At 36.1% G+C, this 24,316-nt stretch overlaps 4 protein-coding genes across 13 annotated transcripts; 2 read left to right on the top strand and 2 right to left on the bottom strand.

Annotated features, from left to right (window-relative positions):
• Window positions 1–66: 66 nt before the first annotated feature.
• On the bottom strand, window positions 67–2,300 carry LOC110617601. Of its 2 annotated transcripts, none has more exons than XM_021760507.2 (3): window positions 1,873–2,300; window positions 928–1,060; window positions 67–374 (listed from the first exon to the last, which is right to left on the bottom strand). In XM_021760507.2, the coding sequence occupies exons 1-2, from the start codon at window positions 2,255–2,257 to the stop codon at window positions 957–959; spliced, it is 489 nt and encodes a 162-aa protein (XP_021616199.1). In that variant the 5' UTR covers window positions 2,258–2,300; the 3' UTR covers window positions 67–374; window positions 928–956. The 2 variants fall into 2 exon arrangements, with proteins under 2 accessions (XP_021616199.1, XP_021616200.1); XM_021760508.2 differs by having other exon boundaries at window positions 67–345.
• Window positions 2,301–3,263: 963 nt separating this feature from the next.
• Window positions 3,264–9,808, top strand: LOC110617599 (uncharacterized membrane protein At1g16860). 6 transcript variants are annotated; one of them, XM_021760502.2, is made up of 7 exons: window positions 3,264–3,414; window positions 3,496–3,671; window positions 5,379–5,453; window positions 5,578–6,520; window positions 8,391–8,546; window positions 8,786–8,997; window positions 9,232–9,808. In XM_021760502.2, the coding sequence occupies exons 4-7, from the start codon at window positions 5,645–5,647 to the stop codon at window positions 9,422–9,424; spliced, it is 1,437 nt and encodes a 478-aa protein (XP_021616194.1). In that variant the 5' UTR covers window positions 3,264–3,414; window positions 3,496–3,671; window positions 5,379–5,453; window positions 5,578–5,644; the 3' UTR covers window positions 9,425–9,808. The 6 variants fall into 6 exon arrangements, with proteins under 6 accessions (XP_021616194.1, XP_021616197.1, XP_021616196.1 ...); XM_021760505.2 differs by lacking the exon at window positions 3,264–3,414 and adding an exon at window positions 3,775–3,820 and having other exon boundaries at window positions 3,446–3,671; window positions 5,385–5,453; XM_021760504.2 differs by lacking the exon at window positions 3,264–3,414 and having other exon boundaries at window positions 3,446–3,671; window positions 5,385–5,453.
• A 2,164-nt stretch (window positions 9,809–11,972) lies between these two features.
• LOC110616888 (uncharacterized membrane protein At1g16860) lies at window positions 11,973–17,321 on the top strand. Of its 2 annotated transcripts, none has more exons than XM_021759400.2 (5): window positions 11,973–12,243; window positions 13,489–14,465; window positions 14,872–15,027; window positions 15,539–15,750; window positions 16,787–17,321. In XM_021759400.2, exons 2-5 carry the CDS (start codon window positions 13,566–13,568, stop codon window positions 16,977–16,979), a joined length of 1,461 nt encoding a protein of 486 aa, XP_021615092.1. In that variant the 5' UTR covers window positions 11,973–12,243; window positions 13,489–13,565; the 3' UTR covers window positions 16,980–17,321. The 2 variants fall into 2 exon arrangements, with proteins under 2 accessions (XP_021615092.1, XP_043813336.1); XM_043957401.1 differs by lacking the exon at window positions 11,973–12,243 and adding an exon at window positions 12,278–12,615.
• Window positions 17,322–17,895: 574 nt separating this feature from the next.
• Window positions 17,896–23,100, bottom strand: LOC110616889 (glyceraldehyde-3-phosphate dehydrogenase GAPCP2, chloroplastic). Of its 3 annotated transcripts, XM_021759401.2 has the most exons (14): window positions 22,762–23,087; window positions 22,085–22,170; window positions 21,869–21,936; window positions 21,727–21,765; window positions 20,994–21,094; window positions 20,365–20,477; window positions 20,148–20,247; window positions 19,911–20,057; window positions 19,606–19,666; window positions 19,407–19,504; window positions 19,164–19,306; window positions 18,892–18,975; window positions 18,397–18,486; window positions 17,896–18,303 (listed from the first exon to the last, which is right to left on the bottom strand). In XM_021759401.2, the coding sequence occupies exons 1-14, from the start codon at window positions 22,855–22,857 to the stop codon at window positions 18,249–18,251; spliced, it is 1,281 nt and encodes a 426-aa protein (XP_021615093.1). In that variant the 5' UTR covers window positions 22,858–23,087; the 3' UTR covers window positions 17,896–18,248. The 3 variants fall into 3 exon arrangements, with proteins under 3 accessions (XP_021615093.1, XP_043813338.1, XP_021615095.1); XM_043957403.1 differs by lacking the exon at window positions 18,892–18,975 and having other exon boundaries at window positions 22,762–23,100; XM_021759403.2 differs by lacking the exons at window positions 17,896–18,303; window positions 18,397–18,486 and having other exon boundaries at window positions 18,897–19,006; window positions 22,762–23,100.
• Between the last annotated feature and the right edge of the window lie 1,216 nt (window positions 23,101–24,316).

Genomic DNA, 24,316 nt, shown 5'->3' with positions numbered 1-24,316 from the left:
ACATCCTCAATATGTCTCTAGGCATCTTTTAAAAATAAAAATTTAGGGACAAACGAGGGCTATGGATAAGTAAGAACAGAAGCACCATTGTTATTACTCTTGAAAGCATATGTACAAGGGGAAGCTATCAAGTGAACTACAATCAGAACAGCAAATATTCAGCAAGCCAGAGAGATACAAAATAATACAACGTGCGCTTCAACCAAAGCCACTAATACATGTTTCGAGCGTAGCAATGATCAAGGTAAATAATTGCTACGTCACCAGGTTGCATCTGTGCAGCTCCCTCCTTTTGACCAAATTGTCATGCAGTTTGTGAAATTTCAAGTCTATCGAGTCTTTGTTCTACATAAAATTTACAAGTCTAGATGAGCCTGACACACAGCAATAAGAGAGTCAATTGGAAGGTTAAAAAAAAATGTTAAGGTTTAATGATTTCGTCAATTCAAAGTTTTAGCTGCGAGTCAACAAGGCAAAAGATCAGTCTATCAGATAAACATGGTAATCTGAGGAAGTTCTTACATGTAACCTCCTTTTCTTCCTTTTTCATATCCCCTACCTAGTACTGCTGTTATGTGACATCATGGCCCAGCTTCCCATATCTTTTTTTATTTTTGAGTCATCATAATTTCAATTCAAATATCTTTTTCAGGTTAATAAATGCCTCTTAGACTTCATCGTTGCATGATTTCAGTAAAACAGTTCAACAACGGAACAACTAATTAACATACTGACATTTGCAATATCTGAAGCAGGAATCACCAGCTTTTTAATCCCAAACTGCGTGGCCAACTTAATTTTAACCTAACACTATGCTAGATATTGCTGTTAGTGACATCCTTGAGCAGATGCTACTAACACCATCAAAGTGAAAAACAAAAATAGCAGTAACCAATATAAACATATCCAAGGAAAAATTCCACTCACCCAGATGCTAGTTCTTTTAGACGCACAATTCATCCTTCCTCATCTTCAGGTTTAGAAGTATTATTGGAAGTTGCCTCCGTCTCTGCTGCTTTGTTTGAAGTTATAGTCAACTCCATTGAATGTGGAAGTGAACCTATAAGAACATAGGACGAAAAGAAAAGGTGTAATTAACATTGTATTCCAGATAAGCTATTATTTCAAAGGACCCCTGGGAAATAGTTGCAGCATGCATCAGTTTGTAAAAGGAAGTTCCAAATGTATAACCACATTTATAAATTCAAGCGACTCATAACATCATTTTCCCTCATCTGCTCATCCTACCTACTTTTATTTTCAAGGCTTCAGCAATATGTGATTTTTGCTATGGGAAACACTAGTGTATTTATCCTCCCGGAGGAGAGAGCAAGCAATCTATGTTGGGGACTTTCAAGAACCACTAAAAACTAATCTCTAATACAGGAAAGAAACGCAGTATCCCTCTCAGAGGCACAAGCTGGGAGCGTAGTAGTAAAATTGGGCATCCAATTGATGAATCTAAATAATAATTGTTCTCGCTTTGACCTCTCCTCCTGACCTCCTCATCCTCCTACTCTTGAGCTTTAGAAAGAACGTATTTTCCAGGAAAAACTCAGTAGTATACGGTTTTTTTCCCCCTTAGAGACATGCATAAGGAGGGGAAGTAGGAAATAAATATTAGAATACCCCAAACATACATACGTCGATACGCATTGAAGAACACAACCAATCAATCTTTCGGAAAGGAGAAGCCAGCTAATAACAACCAAAAACATTCATAACTACCAAAATCACACAGAATTTTTCTCTAGATGAGGAAGGCATCCAAAATCCGAGCATTTGACAGTACTCCCAATTTAAAAAAAAAAAAAAAAAAAAAAAAAAAAAAACACCCTTCCAAATCGTAATAGAAAAAGGCAATCAAATTACCTTTAACAAAATAATCGGAGGAAGGCCAACCTCTGACGGTGGTCATGGAGAGGGACTCCTCATCGGTCAATGGATTGGCGAGCTTCTCAACCAAGTGGGCAATCCCAAGGGATCCGGCGGTGGATCTAGGAGGTGGGACCCAGTAGGAGGAACCAGGGAGGAAAGGGAGCCAATCAGGTGCAGCGCGGCGTACGATGATCCGGTGGATGGCATCCTCGAGTTTCCGGAGGGAAGGGTCGGTAGAGGAGGAGTCATCTGAGAAATCGATGTGGTTGGGGTGGGAAGGAGTATTAGATTGGGCACGCAGAGCTAAGAAGCGGGGGATTGATCGTGCCGGAGAGCTGGTTAGGTAGGCTTTGGTTTTGGATGAGAGGGAAAGGGCCATGCTTTTTAGATGGAATACACAAAAACAGATAGGCTTTGAGACAGAAAGAGAGAGAATATATAATTGGATAAAGTAGAGAGAGTGCGTGCGCCCGCGCGTGACTGGACAGGTGGAGATGGGCGGGGCGAGAGATGTCGTTCCTCCGTTTCCTCTCTCCGCTTGCCACCTCATCAGTGTAATTTTATAAATATTCACCATTCATCTCGGTAGAAATCATCGGACGAAAAAAAGATTCAACTTTACATCACATTTTCATCTATTCTAAAAGAGATATATTATATTTATTTTTCAAGTTAAACAAAGTAATTTATTAATTTTTAAAATAATGTAATAATAATTATGCAATTTCTATGAAATAAAAAATAAAATATATTAGTTTTAACGAATATAAAAAAAAAAATAGAAATGAAGGGATTAATAATGCAGCGATGCTAAAACCACTGCCGTTGGCTTGGAGGTTTGGATTGGTAGTGGAGGACTGCAAAATGGTTTGATTGCATTTGCAGCTCTCGAAACCAATGGAAGATTTTGTTTTTATTGTTTGCTCAAATAGGATGGTTCACTCGCTCCTCAGAAAGAATAATGCAGCAGAAACAACAGATGGGCTTCGTTTCATTCACCTTCTCCTTCGAACACTACGTTTCACTTGCTCCACTGTTGCTTCAGTCTTGCCTAAACTCTATGCAAAAGCCAGCCTCTTTCATTTTTAGCTCCAGTCCAGCTACCACGTCTGTCTCTTCTCCAGCCTCATTGCTGCCTCTGAAACTAAATTGGTTAGATGCATGTCAAGGAAGGAGAAAGTAGAAGCTTAGCTGATCCCCTAAACTCATCCCTTCCAATGAATTGACTGGCGAAGAGGATGCGGAGTTTGGAAGGAGAAAAGGCAGTAATTTTGACGCGTCTAATCTGCAGTAGAAAACTAAGGATTGGTTTTGGATGACACGTTTTATTATTTTATTGGTCGCGACATGAATTAATTCATTTATTAATTTATTCCGTAACTTCGTTCCAAGAAATTCTCATGGTAATATCAACAGTTTCAGGGACTAGTATGGTAATTTCACTGATGTAACACCAGCAGCACAGTGTATGCCATTCCAGCACAGAAGCGCTAAGAAATAAATTAGTAAACAAATGCTCAAGGGCAGAGAGTCAAGGTGAATATAATCAGGTAATATTATTATAAAAATAAATCTTTTTTCAGTCTCTCTTAATTTGGTGGGTTTTATTTTTTGCAGAAAGAGACAATCCACCAGTTGTTGTGGCTCCTTCAAGAGAGAGAGAGAGAGAGAGATGGTGAATTGTACGCGGATGGGATCTAGCTGTGCTCATACTTGCAACTGCCACTACTATTACTTCACCTCCTGTTTTTGATTGATTGAAACCCACATTCCGTTTCTCGCTGATTGTTCAGGTACCTATCATATTCTCTCAATATATTCACCTTCACTTCCATTTCATCCTTGCGCTTTTGGGCTTCACTGCATCTCCTTCTCATCCTACTATTCAACTCTCAGCGCTTGCTAGATCTTGGCATTTTCTCCGCAATTTCTTACTTTGTTGGTATGGATATTTTTCTGTTTTCTCTATTTGCGTCATGATGTTGATCTACTGTAGGTACGTGCTTGCTTTCGCGTCTACATATATATCCATTTTGTACGAGTATTCATATAGAAAGTTAGTGGCCTAGACATTATATCTTCCTTTAATAGTCTGTTGGTTGCTGAGAGAACGTAATAAACTTGAAATTCGACTTTTGAATCTTAGATTTCTGACTGTCTGAAAGCATGCGAAAAGAAGAAAAATCTTTGACAATATGAACAATGTTGAGGGTCTTTTGAAAATCCAGGATTTGAATTTGTGAAGCACAGAAGTATTGATTTGGATATTTTGACCAAAAGGGAGTTGTTTATTGTTCTTTCGGAATGGAACAACTCATTTGAAGTATCCAAGACACAATGGGATTCCACAAGTTTCTAAGTTTCTTGTTTTTTACGTCTTCTGGGTATTTGTTAAAAATAAATTTCTTTTCCCTCGTTATCTGAATTCTGCAGTCTGGATGGTGTAGACTTTAGTTGGATATAGATAATTGGTTAAATTTCATATCCTTTCAACTTTGGATGCTTGTCTTTGATTTCATGACGCCAAGCATATTGTGTCATTATATCCTATTTAGGGTTCAGCCCACAAAGGCATGGTAGTGCCTCTTCTAAGCAATGCATTTTTTCATTTCCCATTGGTTTTCATTTTTCTGACTCTCCTGAGTTGTTTTGGATAGTCGTGCTGTGATTTTCTGGACGACATCAGTCTTTGGATGGTTGTTTATGGAGCCAACTTTTAGTAACTTGTCAAAGTATAATGAAATGTTTAATTTTATCAACATTTTGTTTCTGCAGCACATTAACGCCTTACTAAGCAATGAGGAAGAAAATTAGTTCTACAGTAGGCTAATAATTTCCATTCTTCTAATTATGCTTCAGATTGTGCAAAAGCTTTTACCTCCAATGGTACTTAGGTCATGCACCCATTCATTGTATCGTTTAGAATTCCCAAGCTAATATTGTTCTAGTCACAGATTCATGATTATGAATGTGTAATTTTGTAAAATAACTTGGGTTCTCTCCCCTTCAAATTGGTGAAATATTTTGTGCAGTCCAATAATCCAGGCTATGATCACACATCAGATACCTTGATTGCCAAATGATATGCTTGATCTGTAAATATTTTGAAATTCTCAAGATTCTGATAATATTTTTTTAATTTAATTGGAATAACTTTTCTCATTGATTAGCTTCAGACAGATGTTGGGAAGGAAATCAATTTCAAAGCTGTATGCTTTATTATTTCAATATTCAGGTCCTTATAATTATATAAAGCTCCATTAAACTAATAGTTTATGTGATGGTCAGTGGATTACTTTCTTGTTGGATCATTATCATAGCATCTGTGTGATCCCTTTTTTTAATTGTTTTATGTCTCGGTCTTTCTTCTCAAGTGAATGCCTCCAGCTGTCTTTTGCATTCTTAATATTTTAGGCTTTTTAATTTTCATTTTATTTTGTTGAAAATCTAAATCCTGGTGTTCTAATCTTGTAATTAATTTGTGTTTTATTGACCACAAGGTGCAGATCATTGCCGTATCTTTAGTTTGTCACATTTCCTGAATGTTTGCCTGTCTAATAGGCAGTCTATTGCAGGTCAGGTTTTTTTCGCAATTGACAATTGGTTATCATAGCTTTTGTAGTTGATTTTATCTTTTCCTCCTATAAAGTCTATAAGGGCTTGAAGAAACCTTTTTGTTTTTTCCTTTTTAAATTTCAGTGAGACACAGGATCATTTCAGTGTTAGTTCATTGCTTGGTTTCTTTCGAGTTTGTTTAAAAAGCTCGATGGGTTCCAGATACCCATCTCATCAACTCAGCAATGGCCTTTTCGTGTCGGGCCGACCAGAACAGCCCAAAGAAAGAACTCCAACAATGACGTCAACAGCTATGCCTTATACTGGTGGTGATATTAAGAAGTCAGGAGAATTAGGAAAAATGTTTGATATCCCTATGGATGGTTCTAAGTCTAGAAAATCTGGGCCAATACCTAATGCTCCATCAAGAAGTGGATCATTTGCTGGGGCTTCTTCACATTCAGGGTCCTTGATGACCAACCCTGCTCCTCGTGCTGGGTACAATGTGTCTGGTCCTTTATCCTCTGGAGGCATGCCTGGTTCAGCTTCACTAAAGAAGTCAAGTTCTGGACCTTTGAATAAACATGGGGATCCTGTAAAGAAGTCCTCTGGCCCTCAATCTGGTGGAGTAATGCGACAAAATTCTGGGCCTATTCCACCTGTTCTGCCTGCAACTGGTCTCATAACATCAGGACCCTTAAATTCTTCTGGGGTTCCTAGAAAGGTATCAGGTCCTCTGGAATCTATGGGATCAGGGAAAATTAGCAGCTTCTCCAGTGCTCACAACCTAGCAGTGACTACTCTTAGTCAAGATGATGACTATTCTTTCAGGAGGAACTTTCCAAAGACAGTATTATGGTTGGTGATTCTGATATTTGTAATGGGATTCCTTGCCGGTGGTTTTATTCTTGGAGCAGTCCACAATGCCATTCTCCTTATTGTTGTTGTGGTCATCTTTGGAGCAGTTGCTGCACTAGTTGTTTGGAATGTTTGTTGGGGAAGAAAGGCCATCATAGATTTCATTACTCATTATCCCGATGCCGATCTTAGAACTGCAAAGAATGGGCAATATGTGAAAGTGACTGGGGTATGTGATAAATGCTCTTATGATATAAGCGCGTGTGTGTATATATTCTCATGCCACCATCTATTTGGATGTAAAATTGGATCTTTTTTCCCCTTCCTTGTGATGATTTTGCTTTGCCATTGCACATGCTTGAAGTTTTTCTGTTAGTTTAAATGGCTCTGAGACCTACAAGAAAATCATATCCTATTGTAACGGCTCTTTACGTGCATAGTGCTGTGCAGAAACCTCTTGAACACACCCAGATTTACGTCTTGCTTTTATAACATTTCAAGAATTTAAAATTTTGGTTCTTTATGATTTTTGAATAGTTTCCAATGTTTTGAAAACCATTGACATGTATATTTATGCACCCTTAATTGCAAGGACTTGAGCTTTTCTTAGTTTAAGATACTATTTTAAGAGCGTGATAGCATGGAAGGAACTGAATAAAAATTTATAATCATATTTGTTATGTAACTATACCTATGAAATGTGTGATTGGCTATGACAATTTGCACTGTCAAAATTGGATAAAATTACTCCACTTGAGACTATTTTGTAAAGCTATCCTAACTGCTCTGTGTCCCATCTCTTTGGCCTAGATTGTGGTAGGTGTGCAAGCCTTTCTAGGTTTAGTAGAAGAAAACTCTGAATATCTTGTGATGGAGTGGAGAAACGTCTTTCTCCATTTTGATTGGGGGGCCTGATTGTTAGCATTACTATTTCTTGCAGCGATTCACTGCTGCTTGAGGCAACTGCGTATGGAGACTAGTTTAGTCTTTCTTAATATATAATGTGATTACTTACAGGTCTCAGGAAGAGTATTTATTTGGTATGGAGATATGTTCTCAAAATTTTTCAGGAGACGTCAGCAGCATTCAGTTTTGGCATGATGTTTGATCCAATGAAACAGCCTTTATCTTTCCACTTTCTTTTTATTGCCATGAATAGGGGTTCTTTGAAGGCAGTATATATGGGATAGATTACTGGTAGCAGACATCGTGATTGATGATTTAACTCTCTGAGATCACTAATTTGTTGGAAAAATCCAACAAAAGGAAGCTTGTCCATGACTTCTTGTTGTAGAGTTGAGAAGTGGGTCTATCTTTCTGGCATTTTCTTTCCTAGTGAGAAGTGTATGTATTGTTAGAACTCCTTTGAGTTTGCTATCAGTTGGGGAAATTTTGAAGCATAATCTCTTATGGGGAAGAATGATATTAAGTTGGTTTTGGATGTGTAAATTTGAATGTTGAGACATCATAGCATCTTTATTACATTGACTTGTGACATGGAATCCGTAGGCACTTCTTCTGTTCTGATTGAAGTTTCGTGACAGGAGCAGTAATTTAGTTGTTAGCCATCCATTGTTTCAGTAAGAAAGGTGATTGTGGCAATTGGGATTTTTACTGTCTAACATGGTGCATTTGGAGGAAGAGTGGAAGACAATCAAACAATAGAAGAGATTTGAGCAAATTGCTTCTTGGCACTAACTAATTCATGTATGAATGTATGCTGGTCATATACATGTTCCTTTCATTTGTCCCCCCCCCCCCCCCTCTTTTCAGACTTCTCAATGCAGTATGTTGCATTTTATTCGCTTTTACTGGGATTTGCAGTTCTGAATGACCCAAAGTGTACTTATTTTTCCCTTTTATTTAGAATCAACCAAATAAATTTGATGCCCTGGAAATAGTTCAATATGCTAATAGTTTCATAATATAGGTAAACATTATTTTTTATTTCTTTTAGAAACAGGACATGGATATATTTGTGGTTTAAGGGCCTGGCTTTTTGTATGTCTCATGTGCAAGTTAATCAGGATTTTTTTTCTTTTCCCTTTGTCACCTTCTTAATTATTAGAATTTGACTGGAAGACTGTCTTGTAATTAAGGTGGTTACCTGTGGTAATGTACCTCTGGAGTCATCATTCCAAAGAGTTCCCAGATGTGTCTATAAATCAACAAGATTGTTTGAGTATCGTGGATGGGGTTCAAAACCAGCCAATCCTAACCATCGTCACTTTACATGGGGTCTAAGATCATCAGAGGTGAGTAGCTGGCTTGAAATATTTTATTGGCTTCCGCATGTCTCCCTCTACCCCCACCCCCTTTTGTTCTTCTTGAGAATTTTCAAATTGTATCTCTTTACACTGATGTGCTATCAAAGTGGCTATAGTGTTCCTCTAGATTGAGAACTTTATTGTCAAAACTGTAGGCTGGCTTGTCATGTAAGCTGTAGGATCTTAAATTAATTGTAGTTTTTGGTATGGTTTGGTTTGTCTTACAGAGGCATGTAAGCGACTTCTACATCTCTGATTTCCAATCAGGGCTGAGGGCATTGGTTAAGACTGGCAGTGGCACAAGGGTAACTCCTTTTGTTGATGATTCCTATGTTATTGAAATTAACCCAGAGAAGAAAGACTTGTCTCCAGAGTTTGCCAGGTGGTTGGGGCATAAAAAGCTTTCAGGTGATGATCGAATAATGCAATTGAAAGAAGGGTAAGACTATCTCCTGTTAAAGAATTAAGATGGCCTGAGAGTGTGTTCTTATAGTACTTGGGGCCGTAGTTTGGGGATCTTGAGCTATTACACATGCTGGATATATAAGGCGGCATTCATTATTAGTCCCTCTTGTTATTGAATGCATCATCTTGCATAAGAATCCAATTCTCCTGAGTAGGTTTTAGATGTTTCCTATAAGTTGCTAAAAATTGTGGTTTTGTTTATTTGTAGGTACATCAAAGAAGGCAGCACGGTCAGCGTGATGGGAATTGTTCAGCGAAATGAAAACGTACTCATGATTGTTCCACCACCTGAGCCATTGGCAACGGGATGGCAGTGGTCCAAGTGCACATTTCCAGCTAGCCTTGATGGTATTGTTTTGAGATGTGAAGATACATCAAATTTTGATGTCATCCCTGTGTAGTCAACAATATCTAAGATGAAAAACTTCTTCCCGTGTTGCAAGTCCGATATAATTTTCCTGGGGGCAGATATTGTAGTGTTAAGTACTGATGATGATTGAAAATGAGATGAGGTTTTATGTTTTTTACATTTTTTGCCTTGAAGTTGGTGTATAGTTCATGAGATTTGTTTATCCAATTTTAGAGAGACAACTTCCATAATAGGTGGATGAGCAGCAGCCAGCAAGCGGTTGTGAAGAGGGGAACTTGTGTTATTGAGTAGCTTTGATTTTTAGTTGCTACTTGCTATTGCTACTAGATTGTTGTGTTTGTGTCCCTTGATTTATGTGTACGACATTTTTTTTATGTTGAAAATAATTATATGTTTACGACATTAATCTTTCTTAGTTGTGTGTTGCATTGATTCCTGATATTTGCTTGCGACCACTTTGTATAACAAAATCACTTTTCCTTCCTATCTCCTTCACCTCTATCATTTCTACTATTAATGTTAACGTTAATCAATTTTAATGGGAAAAATAACCGATTTGTTTCGGTTTGATTTCGATTTTTTTAACCTGTCTCAGATACTCAGCTTTCTTGAATCCACATGCATTTTCTCTCTCGGCATGGTCTCTCCTGATTCTGCATTTTGTATACAATATACAAGTTTCTAAATCCTAAAATTTCACTTTTCTCCTTTTTTTTCTTCTGCTTGTTTTTTACTTAATTCTGGTCACGGGCCAATTTTAAGTTAGAACCATTGGAAAGGGGATTTCCTTTGGAAACGGTTTCTGTTTTTTTGTTGAAAAAAAGATTATGTTTCAAGTTGTTTAGTTCGATTTTGACTATCTTTCAAAATGACAGCATTTTCAATATTTTAGATATCATTTATTTGGTTTTTATTCTAAAATAAATTAAAGTGAATCAATACAATTTAAATGAAAAAAAAAATTACGATCAATTGTAATCACTAACAAGTTTTAAGTCCTATTTTTTTAATTTCTAATTTTTATTTTAAAAAAAATAACTGTATCAATTATGATTAACCGGCCTCTTAATAAACTATTACATCTACATTCATTAATCGAAATCATTTGAGTAATTTTGATCCTAATAGTGAATAGTCAAGTTTTATTTATCATTCTTTTATAATATAAATTTAAAATATAAATGAAAAAAATAGGTTTTTTTTTTCATCATACTTTAATCTATTAACTGAAAATTAAACTGTTTGAGGCCATGTTTACTGATATACGTACCACAAATGGAAGTAGGACAAAAAAAAAAGAGAGATAGAGATGCCAAATTGGAAATAGACAAATTTATCATGAATTTGGCGAAGGCTTCTATCTGGAAACGCTAAAAGGAAATGACTTTGCTTGCTGTGATATCCCATATGCAAAATGTAGGTTTACAACAATACTATGAAGAAGATCATCAGATTGGTATTTCTTCAAATAACAAATGTGAAATCTAAATTTTCAAATTATTTTAATCAAAATTTTGTAACTATTCTATTAAATAAATTAATAACCGCCTTAAATATTATATAATTTTTTTAATGGAATGATTAATTTAGTTTAATAATTTTAAAATATAGAAGAATTAGAGATTTTATAAAAATCTATAATAATTTTTGTAATAAAGCCATTAATTATTAAGATTAATATAATATGGTGTGGATTTAAAATTTAAATCATATTTTAAAATTTAATTGTATAATTTGTTTTAATACAATTTAGCATTATTATTTATAATAATAATAATAAAAAAAAGAATTGTTAGCATTATCAATAATCAATTAGTATTGAAGAAAGCTTAAGAAATCTTGAATGCTAACTTCTTAACTAAACTTAGGATCATAATAATGCCTTTTTTTTTTTTCTTTCTCACTCCAATGCAATGAGATGCAGCAGATAAAACAAATCTCTCCCCTGAAAAAGAAATCAACATCCATTTTCATTTGAAATTATTAATATATTTATTATACAAATTTAAAATAATCAAATAAAAATTAAAAAACAATTTTCTTTTTTCATACAAAATTTCCAATAGATCTTCCTCGTAACAGCCAACAGAAAGGAGCAGCATCCTTGTTTATGCATGTTGAATTCTAAGTCAATTAATTTTTAAAAAAAATGCAGTCATTAAATATATATATATATATTAAAAATTCATTATAAAAACGTATGAGGATAATATAGTAATTTCACATGAGAGCGAGCGAAGGGCCTATCTGGCATTTCCCTGGCTAACAAGAGAGAAGTGCGATTGAAGGTTTGTTTGTTGGGGTTAGAATAATGATTAGAATGTGATTATTATAAGCCTACATTTTTATATGAAAATATATTTTACAATGATTAAATTAATTAATTATATCTAATTTTATAAAAATATATATATTTTTAATTAATTATATCGATAGAAATATATGATTTGAGAATTGTAAAATTAATGGAGCTTATAGTACATGTCTTTAACTTTATTAATTATTAATTAAATCATATTTTAAATAATAATAATAATAATAATAATAGCAATTAAGGGTTTGCTTAGTAATCATTTTTTGCTGAGTTCGGAGGCTTTTGCCGGACGAGACAACTCACCAGTTGCCTGTTGCGGCTCTCTCAAGTGACACTCACAAAAAAGAGAAGATTTTTAGAGTGAGAGAGAAAACTTTTACTTTTTAGTGAGAGAAAGAGTTAGTCTTTAGAGGGGGATATGCTAGTACTACTACCACTGTTGTCTTTTGATTCACCCATGTTGTTGTTGTTGCTGTTGCTGTTTCCTAATCTTCTCCAGATTTCTACAACACACACCTCCGTTTCTAATTCTTCAGGTATGATTTATGGCCACCATTCTTCTTTTTCTTCTTCTATCGCTTCCCACCTTGCCCCTCTATATCTTCTTCCCTTCATGCTACATTTTGCTTTCAAAACTCCATCTGGGGTTAGATCTACCCATTTTCTTGAGTTTTCGTGGAAATGTCATCTGGGTATGCTTTATTCTCTCGATTTGAGCTGCGAAGTTGGCTCTTTGATATTCCTTCTCTCTAAACTATGTCTTATTTTGGTCATATCTTTCTATAAATAATAGATTTCGATGCTTCTGTTTAGTCTTTCCCTCTATCTTCTTTTTTCCCCTTTCCTTAGATTCTATTGAATCCTAGATTTGAAGTTCTTCTATTTATGTAGTAAAGTTTTCCTCTCAGGTGAGCTCTTAGGCTGTGAGATGTGTAGTTGCTAGATCTGGCGAATTTTCTTCATTTCTTAATGCTGTTATTATTATTCTCTGAAATTTATTTCTGATGGTGTAAAATGCAGGAAACGAAATAATGAAATAAACTGAAGGGTAGTTGTTATATTATCTGGGGTTCTGTGCATCAATTTCCTACATCTTAATCCTTGCTCTTTAACTATCCTTAAAATAGTATATTGGAATACTTAGTTCATTGATTTGTGTGAAATATCTTCTGGTTACGTGGATGGTAGATGTCGGAAGATTTTATGGTTGATTTATACTTGAATAGAGTTTACATCCATTTCACATCTTCTCCCTGACTCGGTGTTCAAACGGGCATTGTCGATATAGTAATTTTGAAATATTATTTGGACACTGGTGTTCTTATGTCTCATGAGGATTCTAGTCGATTTGTGTTGGTGATCTGATGCTGCTGCACAGTTTTACAGGGTTGGCTTCTGTTAATTCTAGCATTTGGGGATATTTGGGATATGTTATTTTTGGCATATTTATCTCATTTATATGTTTCACTTGGTGTTAGAATCCACTCACATTTTATTTGAAGTTTCCATTCTTCTGTTGGTTTACAGATGCATGATTAAGCCAATATGTTATTATGTTTCACTAGCAACCCACTTATTCTGTGTGCAGCTTATTGTAACCTTATTGCTGCAGTATTATCTGCAACAACCTTTTTTCTGTTCTTTATGTGTTACGCGCCATGCCAGATCCCTTTTCTCAATCAAATTCTGAAGCCTGGCTGCGTATCACCCCTTTTTCATCCTTAATTACTGTTTAATACCAAACAATTTGCCTAAACTCTTAAGGTCTTTTCTATTTGTAGGGCGGCTTTGACCTGTGCGTCACCACACTTAGCAGCTTTATTGTGTAATATCTCCTGCAATCTCTATAAAAAGCTAGATGGGTTCTCGGTTCCCATCTCATCAGCTCAGCAATGGCCTCTATGTATCGGGAAGGCCTGAGCAACCAAAGGAAAGGACTCCAACAATGAGCTCTGTGGCCATGCCATACACTGGTGGTGATATCAAGAAGTCGGGAGAATTGGGTAAAATGTTTGATATTCCTGTGGATGGCTCAAAGTCTAGAAAATCTGGACCTATAACTGGTGCTCCTTCAAGGACAGGATCATTTGGAGGTGCTGCTTCACATTCAGGACCAATTTTGCCTAATGCAGCAGCTAGAGCTGCCTATACCACATCAGGTGTTGCATCGTCTGGAGGCGTGTCAGGTTCAGCTTCATTGAAGAAATCTAATTCTGGACCCTTAAATAGGCATGGAGATCCTGTAAAAAGGACATCTGGCCCCCAGTCTGGTGGAGTGACACCCTCTGGCCGCCAAAATTCTGGCCCCCTTCCTCCTGTTCTTCCTGCAACTGGTCTCATTACATCTGGGCCTATTTCATCGGGGCCCTTAAATTCATCTGGAGCACCTCGAAAGGTATCGGGCCCTTTAGATTCTATGGGATCAATGAAAATTCCAGGATCTGCTGTTGTTCACAATCAAGCAGTTACTGTCCTTAGCCAAGAAGATGACTTTTCTTTCAGAAAGAACTTTCCAAAACCAATATTGTGGTCACTGATTCTACTTTTTGTCATGGGCTTCATTGCTGGTGGTTTTATCCTTGGAGCAGTGCATAATGCCATTCTCCTAATCGTTGTTGTGGTTCTTTTTGGTGCTGTTGCTGGACTATTCATATGGAATACCTTCTTTGGGAGGACAGCTATCATGGGTTTTATTGCTAGTTACCCAGATGCAGAGTTGCGAAATGCCAAGAATGGACAATTTGTAAAGATATCTGGGGTAATGCATAAGTTTTTGTGATATAATATTTCATCTTGATTATGTTTGTGGTATAGTGTAATTAAGTGCTTAAGTGTTTGTAAGTTACCTGTGCATGTGCCAAACTGCATTAAAGCATTATCTGAATTCCACATGGAGTTTTTGGAAATTGTGCTGTGGTTCTATATTTGCTGAAGTGTCACATGAATGACTATATTATGGAGAGGGAATGGATGAATGAGGAATAATATCTATTGCAGAAGTTGTGGACAAGGGCCTTATGTTCAAGCATTAAATTGGGATTTCTTTTCTTTAGGAGTTATATTTCCAATGCATTTGAAGAGCCTGTTGGTTATATATATGATGGCTATTACTTACTGCTTTTCTGGTTAAATCTATAATCAAATGCTTTATTGGGTGTTTGTAGGTGGTGACCTGTGGTAATGTGCCTCTTGAGTCATCCTTCCAAAAAGTTCCTAGATGTGTGTATGCATCCACAAGTTTGTATGAGTATCGAGGATGGGATTCAAAAGCAGCTAACCCGACTCATCGACGTTTCACCTGGGGACTCAGATCATTAGAAGTGAGTAATTGGAACACTAACTTGGTATATTTCTTGGATAGTTATCATGTGTTGAGTAATATTATTCACACCAGGTTTCCTCTGCATGTGTGTGTGTGTGTGTTATCAGGGTCTGGATATTTTAATAGATTGAGGAACTTGTGTCCATTTTAGAACTTTTGATGAATTGCAAAGTGCCTTACAATTGTGCATCATGCATGTAGAAGAGGCTTTGATCAGATACAAGTGGCTGCTACTGAAGAGGTTGCCAGCCAGCTCTTCACTTTGTTGTTTTTAATAACATGGGTAATGCATGCCCTTTCTTGTGTTGCCACACTGCCTTATGTTGTTCAAGCTAGGTTAATTTGCTATCCTTGCTTTTTATAGAAGTCAACTGGAATGCTGGATGGGCAATATGCTCATATGTGCCATTATTGAGTCTCACGTGCCCATTGAAATAAACTTTATTACTTCTGTTTTTGAGATTTGCATACTTCTGACTGGATTCTTTTGTATAAATTTTATTTGACAGAGACGTGCAGTTGACTTCTACATCTCTGATTTCCAATCTGGGTTAAGAGCATTGGTTAAAACTGGCTATGGAGCAAGGGTGACCCCTTATGTTGATGATTCCCTCGTCATTGATGTCAACCCCGGTACTGAAGAGTTGTCTCCAGAGTTCATCAGATGGTTAGGAGAACGGAACCTTTCAAGAGATGATCGAATAATGCAAATGAAAGAAGGGTAAGAGCTCTCTCTTGTTGATAAAAATGCTTTATATTATTGTTTTGCTAATACTACAATTTTTCTCTTCTTCTCTTCTTTTCCCCTTTTGTATAAATTGAATGAATTTAACCCGGTGATAGCAAACACACAAATTCCCCTTATTTAGGATTATTTTTTAAGGCTCATTTTAATAGTGGGTGGATAATGCCTGAATTATAGGTTAATGTGTTTAAAAGTGAGACTATGGGCTTTGAATTTGCTGGCAATATGCTGGAATCCTGAAGTTTTGGATTATATAAACTAACATTTGTTGAATCCTACGTCGGATGTGGAAAGGGGTAATGTGCCCCTTATATGGGCCATAGGCACTCCTCCCCTTGAGTTAGCTTTTGGGGTGAGTTAGACCTGGCCCAAATTTAACATGGTATCAGAGCCTCTCCATTCGATGTTGGGCGCCCCATAAATTTGCCACGCACCAATAAAAATTCTAGGCATGAGGGGTGTTGAATCCCACGTCGGTTGTGGAAAGGGGTAATGTGCCCCTTATATGAGTCATAGGCACTCCTCCCCCTTGAGCTAGCTTTTGGGGAGAGTTAGGCCTGGCTCAAATTTAACATGATATCATAGCCTCCCCATCCGATGTTGGGCGCCCCATAAATGTGTCACGCACCAGTAAAAATTCTGGGCATGAGGGAGTGTGTTGAATCCCACATCGGTTGTGGAAAGGGGTAACGTGCCCCTTATATGGGCCATAGGCACTCCTCCCTCTTGAGCTAACTTTTGGGGTGAGTTAAGCCTGACCTAAATTTAACAACATTAATGCTAATTAAATGAATATGGGGAAATTGAGCCTTGAAGCATCTCATATAGTAGCATATGGTTCAACCAAGCACTATACCTTATTGTCAACAAAGTTGAAAACTAAATGCCTAATTTTTTTGCTTCCTGTTATTAAATATAAATTAGCTAATAGCTCCAAAGAAAGAAAAAGCATTAGCATAATGCCATTGATGAGTTTGTAAATATGTAGAAATTGCTAATGTTGATTATACAGGTATATCAAAGAAGGAAGTACTGTTAGTGTAATGGGAGTTGTTCAAAGGAATGATAACGTGCTTATGATTGTTCCTCCACCTGAGCCAATTACAACAGGGTGTCAATGGGCCAAATGTATTTTTCCAGCAAGCCTAGATGGTATTGTTTTAAGATGTGAAGACACCTCAAAGAATGATGTAATACCAGTGTAATAATGTTGAAGACTCACTATACTGTGTTCTATTATTCTTTTAATCACTATTAATATTGACGGTGGCTGCAATGGTGGGTGGTAACAGTGAGGGGGGTATTGACAAGTGACGATGGTCAGGTCTGGTGGCTGCAGTGGCAGTGGCAGTGGCAGTGTTTTTCATTTTCAATTTCACTTGGTGTATAGTTTTGGTGTTTCGTGCCTTTTTTTTTTTTTTTCCTTCTCTAGGTGATGATGGCTTTTTGTAATGGGGTTGGTTGGCTTGGTATTGTAGGGAATTTTACATGTTTGAGCAGATTGCGGTTATGTTAAATAGAAAGAAAAATGTGAGCTATTCAGTAAATTGTCATCTCATATAGAAGTTACCTTCTTTTTTGTTTTTTTTATTTAAAACTATGAAATGCTGGGAACCAAACAAAACTTTTGTTCCTATTAACTGCAGCTCTATCAGCTTTTGGGATGATTTGACAGATTTTAATTTTTATTTTCAAGCTCACATGAATTTCATTTCAGAAATCAGGTGAGCAAACAAATTGTTTGTACGAAATAATCGGGAAATAGTGCGAGCCTTGTTAAAAGAAATCCAGAAAAAAAATATATAGCTTCAAAATCGAGGAGTGGACGCTCAACTCATCCATTCATCACGTGTTTACAAGCTCGAATGAGGTTGAACGTTACGTGAAGCTTCCGGGTAAAAAGTATAAATAACGCCAAGGCGTTCTCATATTCTTGCCGTTGCCGGATACGTCTCATCAGTGACAGAACAGAACCGAACAATTTCATCTTTGCAATTCTATGATAAGTGGAAATTTTCTCAAAAGGACTTCGAACCCGCTAATGTGCCAAGGAGAAACTGTTGCTAGTTACAATAATGAATACGACAGAGGGTACCTCCAAACAAGGAATCGCGAAGAATATTAAGGCTCAAAATGCACTTATGGCGTGACCGTCTTGCAATTCATTTGTCAAAAAACAATCATATTTAATCCGCCAATAAATACAACACCAACCGAAAGGAACACCGAGTAACTTTTCTACGATCAGGATGTCCACACGGAGGTTTATTAATAAACAGACCTCAATACATGTTGAATATCACATTATTTCAATGTCGCATCATGGGATGTCCAAATTCAAATTATCAGACCAAAAAAAGGCCACTTGGCAAAAACTGAATCACTAGAAAATCTGTTGACTACACTTCGGATTAAACTCTCAGCACATGCTAAAATTGCTGCAGTCGGCAGCTATAAACCTCATTAAAAATTCTTTAGTGATGTGCTGCAACCAATGCCATGTGCTCAATCAGGTCCAGCACTCGGTTGCTGTGGGAAAGGTAACAATGACAATTTGTGAAACGTTAATAAAAACTATATTGTCACATATCATCACAATATCAACTGAACGAGATGATATACCTATATCCCCACTCGTTATCATACCAAGCCACCAGCTTCATGAACGAGGCACTCAATCCTATCCCGGCCTTGGCATCAAATATGCTTGACCTGGAGCAATAGAAGTAGTCGATTAGAATGACGAAACACCATTAAACACTATTTGAATGATCAATTTCAGGTCATGCCATCATTTTCAATCTGATGAGATGATAAATCACAGGACTCGGAACACCACAAGGGGCACAGGCAAACCAGCTTTTCAAATTATCATGGTTGTTTAATATGTTGAACATGAATTTCAGACTATCACATAATCATGAAAACACAGCAAAAATATCAAGCCCAAAACAAGCCTTCACAAGTTAGATAAGAAATAACAAAGATAATCTTAAAATCATAGAATTGCCTCCTGAACTTCAGATACCAACAAATGCACCGCCAATAATTTTAATTATTGTTATAAAATGGAATGGCACACCACATACACACAAAGAAAGAGAAGGAAAAAGAGACCTCGAGTCACCAACGAAATCATTAGAGACAACATCCTCATCAGTATAACCAAGAATGCCTTTTAGGGGTCCCTCTGATGCACACCTTCATTTGATGACCAGAGTCTTAGTCAATGCTGAATAATAGACTTTAAAATAAATTAGAAAAACATGACTTTCCAAGCATAATCCAACATCCCCCCCCTCCCCCGCAAACGCACACCAAAAAAAAAAAAAAAAAAAAAATCAAATCCACCCCTAAAAAAGATTGCAAACCAGAAATAGCAAGCATACTTGATAGCTGCTTTAACATCTTCATAAGATGCACTCTTCTCAAGTCGACAAGTCAAATCCACAACAGAAACATTAGGTGTTGGGACACGGAAGGCCATTCCAGTAAGTTTTCCATTGAGTTCCGGGAGAACTTTTCCAACAGCCTACAAAGCCAAAAGCATTTAATTATATCTTAAATTCATTATCAAACAAGAAATCCCCGTTTCACAAAGTTCATCCACATTCAGAAATTCAATCTCATACCTTGGCAGCACCAGTGGAACTAGGAATGATATTTTGTCCTGCTCCACGGCCCCCACGCCAATCCTTCATTGATGGACCATCTACAGTCTTTTGTGTTGCTAAAGAATAAAGATCATAACCATGTGACTCATTGATCATGATAAATTCAGCAAACCCCATAACTTGCATGTGAGATTGTGATGGGAAAAGAGAGACAAACCTGTAGTTGCATGGACAGTCGTCATTAAACCTTCAACTATACCAAATTCCTCATGCACTACCTGTAAAATGAGAGCATTGAATGCTAAGTTCAACAAACACAAGAAAGAAACAAAGACAAGATCAAAGATGAGGAACTAATTAATTACATTTGATACATAATCATATCAAGATTCAAATTAGACATATCTGTCCAGCATAACCCTTAGTCCCTTACCAAATCACTTAGAAAAACAATAGCTAACCTCTCAAACTGATTAATCATCAATGTGCAATAAGTCTTGAAATCTCATGATAAAAACGGACCTTTGCAAGAGGAGCAAGACAATTGGTGGTACAGCTAGCATTAGAAACAATGTCCATGTTTGGCCTGTATGTCTTCTCGTTCACCCCCACCACAAACATTGGTGCATCAGCAGAGGGAGCTGATATTACCACTTTCTTGGCACCACCCTGCAAAAGCAGATTAAAAAACAAGCTCTCCTCTTGAATTTAGACTTTACATGTCAATGATTCAGGGGAAAACTGATGGTTAATACCAACCTTCTTGTGTGCTGAAGCCTTATCAAGTGTAGTGAAAACCCCGGAAGATTCAATTACATACTCAGCCCCATAATCACCCCAAGGAATCTCTGCTGGGTCCCTGCAAAGAGATTAGTTTAACTGTTAGCTTGAAGTTCTCACATAAAAACAAAAGTTCTGACAAGGGTTCCTATTACCATCTGACGCACCCAGAGTGAGTACAATTGCAGGATAATACCTTTTGCTTGAAACTTTGATTTGTTTCCCATTGATTTCCAAGGTCGACTCATCCAAAACCTTGATGGATTCCTTGTAAACTCCATGAGTAGAATCATATTTGAACATGTAAGCCTGGATAAGGTGCAACAAAGAGAGCATTATGCGCCCATCCTTTTCCAAACCAAAGAAACCTGAATAACTAAAAAGAACTTAACTACTCAACCACCCACCACCATCAAAAGAATATACACATTATTGAATGGAAACCAAGCAAAGCAACGCCAACCTAAATCATTGCAAAAGACCATTCTCATACTAAGGGTGGCACTAGCAACAATACCATCCTTCAATAAAGTAATAATCACATTCTACATATATATCACACACACACAAAATCATATTCAATAATCCATTTAAAACCTTACTCGCGTTTTTTTTTCCTTCTAACAAAATATCATGGGCTCCTTGCACAATCTACTAGTCCTAATACAAATTCAATGCTCCAGTTACAAGCACTATAAACCACAGGGAATAGATTCCCAAGGAATTATAAGAAGGGTTGACAGCAAGTGTTAAACCGAGGTATAATGTTAAAACCAAAAAGAAAAAAAAAAAACACTGTGAAGAAACCTAAATGCACAAACTTACCATGTACTTGGTATCAATAAAAGGATCATTAACTGCTACCACATCAATATCATCCCTCAAAGTTGCAATTCGCAAAACCAATCTTCCAATACGACCAAAACCTGCATCAATATAATAACATGAAATTCTACTGTGCATAACCAAAAAACCCTCATTTAAGAAGCCACAGCAAAGAGAGATGGTAAAATAAGAAATTGAATTAGATTTTCAATGCCAATCCTTGAGCAATAGTTTCTATATAAGCAATCTTGGTCATTCTTTTACAATTGTTTTTTTCCTAAAATATTTTTGAATAAATTCTGTTGTGATAGACATGCTCTTTCATTAAGGAATGAAGCATTCTTAGCCCAAGCTCTTATTGTGACTCGAGAATTAGTTAAGAGACAATTTAAGAACCACTACAAAACACAAGAATTCTCTTAAGAACCTCATCCAAGTCCTTGTAATGGAAAATAATCTCTATATTTAAACATGTATCTGGAATACATCCTCTTCATCCACTAAAATTCCCCAATATTAAGATAACAACAAACCTATAATAAAATAATGTGACCAACACAGAGCTGCCAACACAGCCATTCAGCAATACCATTAAATACATCTCTAAATTCACCTAGACATAACTTACATCAGACTTTGAAACATTCTGCAAGTTATATACTCTGCCCTGAATAGAAAAGAAAAGCAGCAAAAAACTAATAATAATAATTATTATAATTATACGAAAACATACCATTGATTCCAATCTTTGTCCTCCCATCACTCCGTGATTCTAAACAAAGAATAGACAAGCTACATCAGAGAAAATACATCTCCCAAATCCTGACCAAGTTTGATAAAGAAGCAAAAACTAATGCAAGTTTAATAATTCTTACTCATGACAGTAGGAGGCATTTCAAGTGCTGTGGCCTTGATGGGTTGGAAACTTCTTGCACTGCATCCCCTGAATGGTTTAAAATGTATCATCACCACTTTAAAAATAATATATATAATAATATTAGTAACACAATAAAACATGCATATGCGTAGAGAAATGCATACTAATAACGTCATATATGTCATTGAAATGCTAAAGCACTGTCTGACTTAACTGCAATGAAGAAGATCCAGACGGAACTGAAGTTCCAAAAATGCTCTTGGAAGATATTAAATCATGCTTGAAATTAACGCTTGAAACCTGAATATTTGGCAAAGAACGAGAGTGTATTATTGAAATGTCCAAAGATATAAACGCATTTAACTCGTCATATATGCTACACTTAGATAAATTGTAAAAAAAATTATATATATTGATCTCGGTAAATTTTCTAGAAAATTAGCATAGCGACACCCAGTTGAGAACACGAAAAACAGAGTAGAATCCATAACCCGTCATTTAGCCAGTTCTAAACATTAATAAGCAATCGGAAAGTTAACACAAGAAACTGCGAGGTCTGTATTAGCTAAAAAAACAGTACTTGATTAGTCAAAAAAAAGAGAGCAAGGATATATTAGACGAATTTTTCATTGCTCAGCTTACCTAAGCCAGCTTTTCATTTCCTTTTTCCCAAAATAGAGGGAAAAAAATAAAGTAAAGGAAAGCAACGGAAAACATATTTCCATTTTCTTATCTATTGGGCGTATATCTTAAGCATAAGAGACTCTTGAGATAAATTTAGAAAAAAAAAAAAAAAAAAAGACAGAATCCGAAAACCGAAGCAAGCTTTAGAAATAAAAAAACAACAAAGACATGATCCAAAAGTAGGCGGCGATCACAGGAGAGTAAAACCTTAAATGGATCGGAGGGGGAGCGAGAGAGGTCGGTGCGAGAAGCCTCGATCAAAGGAGAGGTAGCTGTGGATCTGAGAAGAGCAGAGAAAGCCATTGCAGTATCCCACTTGGAGCTTGTCCGGCAAAAACCCTAACAAAAGAGGAGAGAAGAAAAAGAAAAGAGAGACTGTTTTTTTTATATTATTATTATGTTGCTTGTGGCTGTTGAGAAAGAGCAGGCAGTAGGCGAAATGAAATGAAGAAATAGCGGAGCTTCTTATGGTTGGCGAGCGTGAGACGCCTAGTTCTGCTAATTTTATTTTACGACCACCTAGTTATGCTAATTTGCGAGCCGCCTCTTAGTAGTCCCCGTGAGCTCTCATCGCCTACCATTCATCAAGTTTTTTCTGAGTTCTATATAAGGAAGGGTGACCTCGTGTTATGCGTGTGAGTGTGTTTGTGCGGTAGTATTGCTAGAAACTCAACTAATCAACACGGGGCGAGGGAGACTGTTAATCACGTAGGTGAGTTTTGTCGTGTAATGCGGAGCTGAAGCTGAGAAACCCTCACGTGTCCTCGAAAGCCACGTCAGACCGCTCTGGGTCCTCCCTTTTTGAAACTTTTTCTGTTTTTAGATTTTTAGTTGGGCCCCACCTGGTCGGCTCGTTCCACTTCCTCCTTTGCAGTTAGGGTTCTTCGGTTTTTGCCTACGGTTTCTGGTCTACTTCCTCAGACGTTGGTTCGGTTAGCAAAATTATGATAAATTATTCGGTGTTACGGTCAACGGAAATTTTTTTTATTATGTAATTATAAATTAAATAAATATATTTAAAAATAAACAATATTTTCATCTATCTCCATTTATAATTGTGCTGAAAATTTATTATTCTCATAGAAAACATATTTTCTTTGTCTCACTTACATTACAATATTAGATGGATATTATTATAATTTTAGATAAAATATACTATAATTTTCAATAATATAATATTTAAAATTAATTAGATATATATACCAGACAGGACTTTATTCACTCATATTATTGATGGTTATCATCTTGAAATTTAGATCATTTAATAATATTTTCAGATTTTTTTTTACTTTAATTCATGAATATTATTTTTAAATTTAAATAATAATTATTAAAACAACTAATTTCATCATAACTTTTTTAAAAACTAACTTTATAAAAATATAAAAATACATTATATATTTAAATATATTCTATAAACTATAGTTTATACGGTATTCTAATAATCTCAAGCATCACTTTTCGTTATTATTAATTTCTCTTAGTTATTTGTTTATGTATTTGCAGTGATTTTTTCAGAAAAACTCATTATTGTAACGCAATAGATATTTGGTTTATAAATATAGGCATGAAGTGTTTGCTTTTATTAATAATATAGTAATATTATACAATGAATTTACAGTATTATACATATTTTTTTAAACTTGTAAAAGTTGTAAGTTTTATTTAAATTTATGTAGTTATATAGAGAATCGAGAACCTAAAAAAGAAAAAAAAAAAATGAAAGAATCAAGAGAAAAAAGGAATTCGAAAGGTCATCGAC

The sequence above is a fragment of the Manihot esculenta genome, chromosome 6 (assembly GCF_001659605.2).
Source record: "Manihot esculenta cultivar AM560-2 chromosome 6, M.esculenta_v8, whole genome shotgun sequence".
NCBI lineage: Eukaryota > Viridiplantae > Streptophyta > Magnoliopsida > Malpighiales > Euphorbiaceae > Manihot > Manihot esculenta.
Note: the sequence above shows the minus strand (reverse complement) of the source record. Positions and strands in the feature narration are given on the sequence as shown.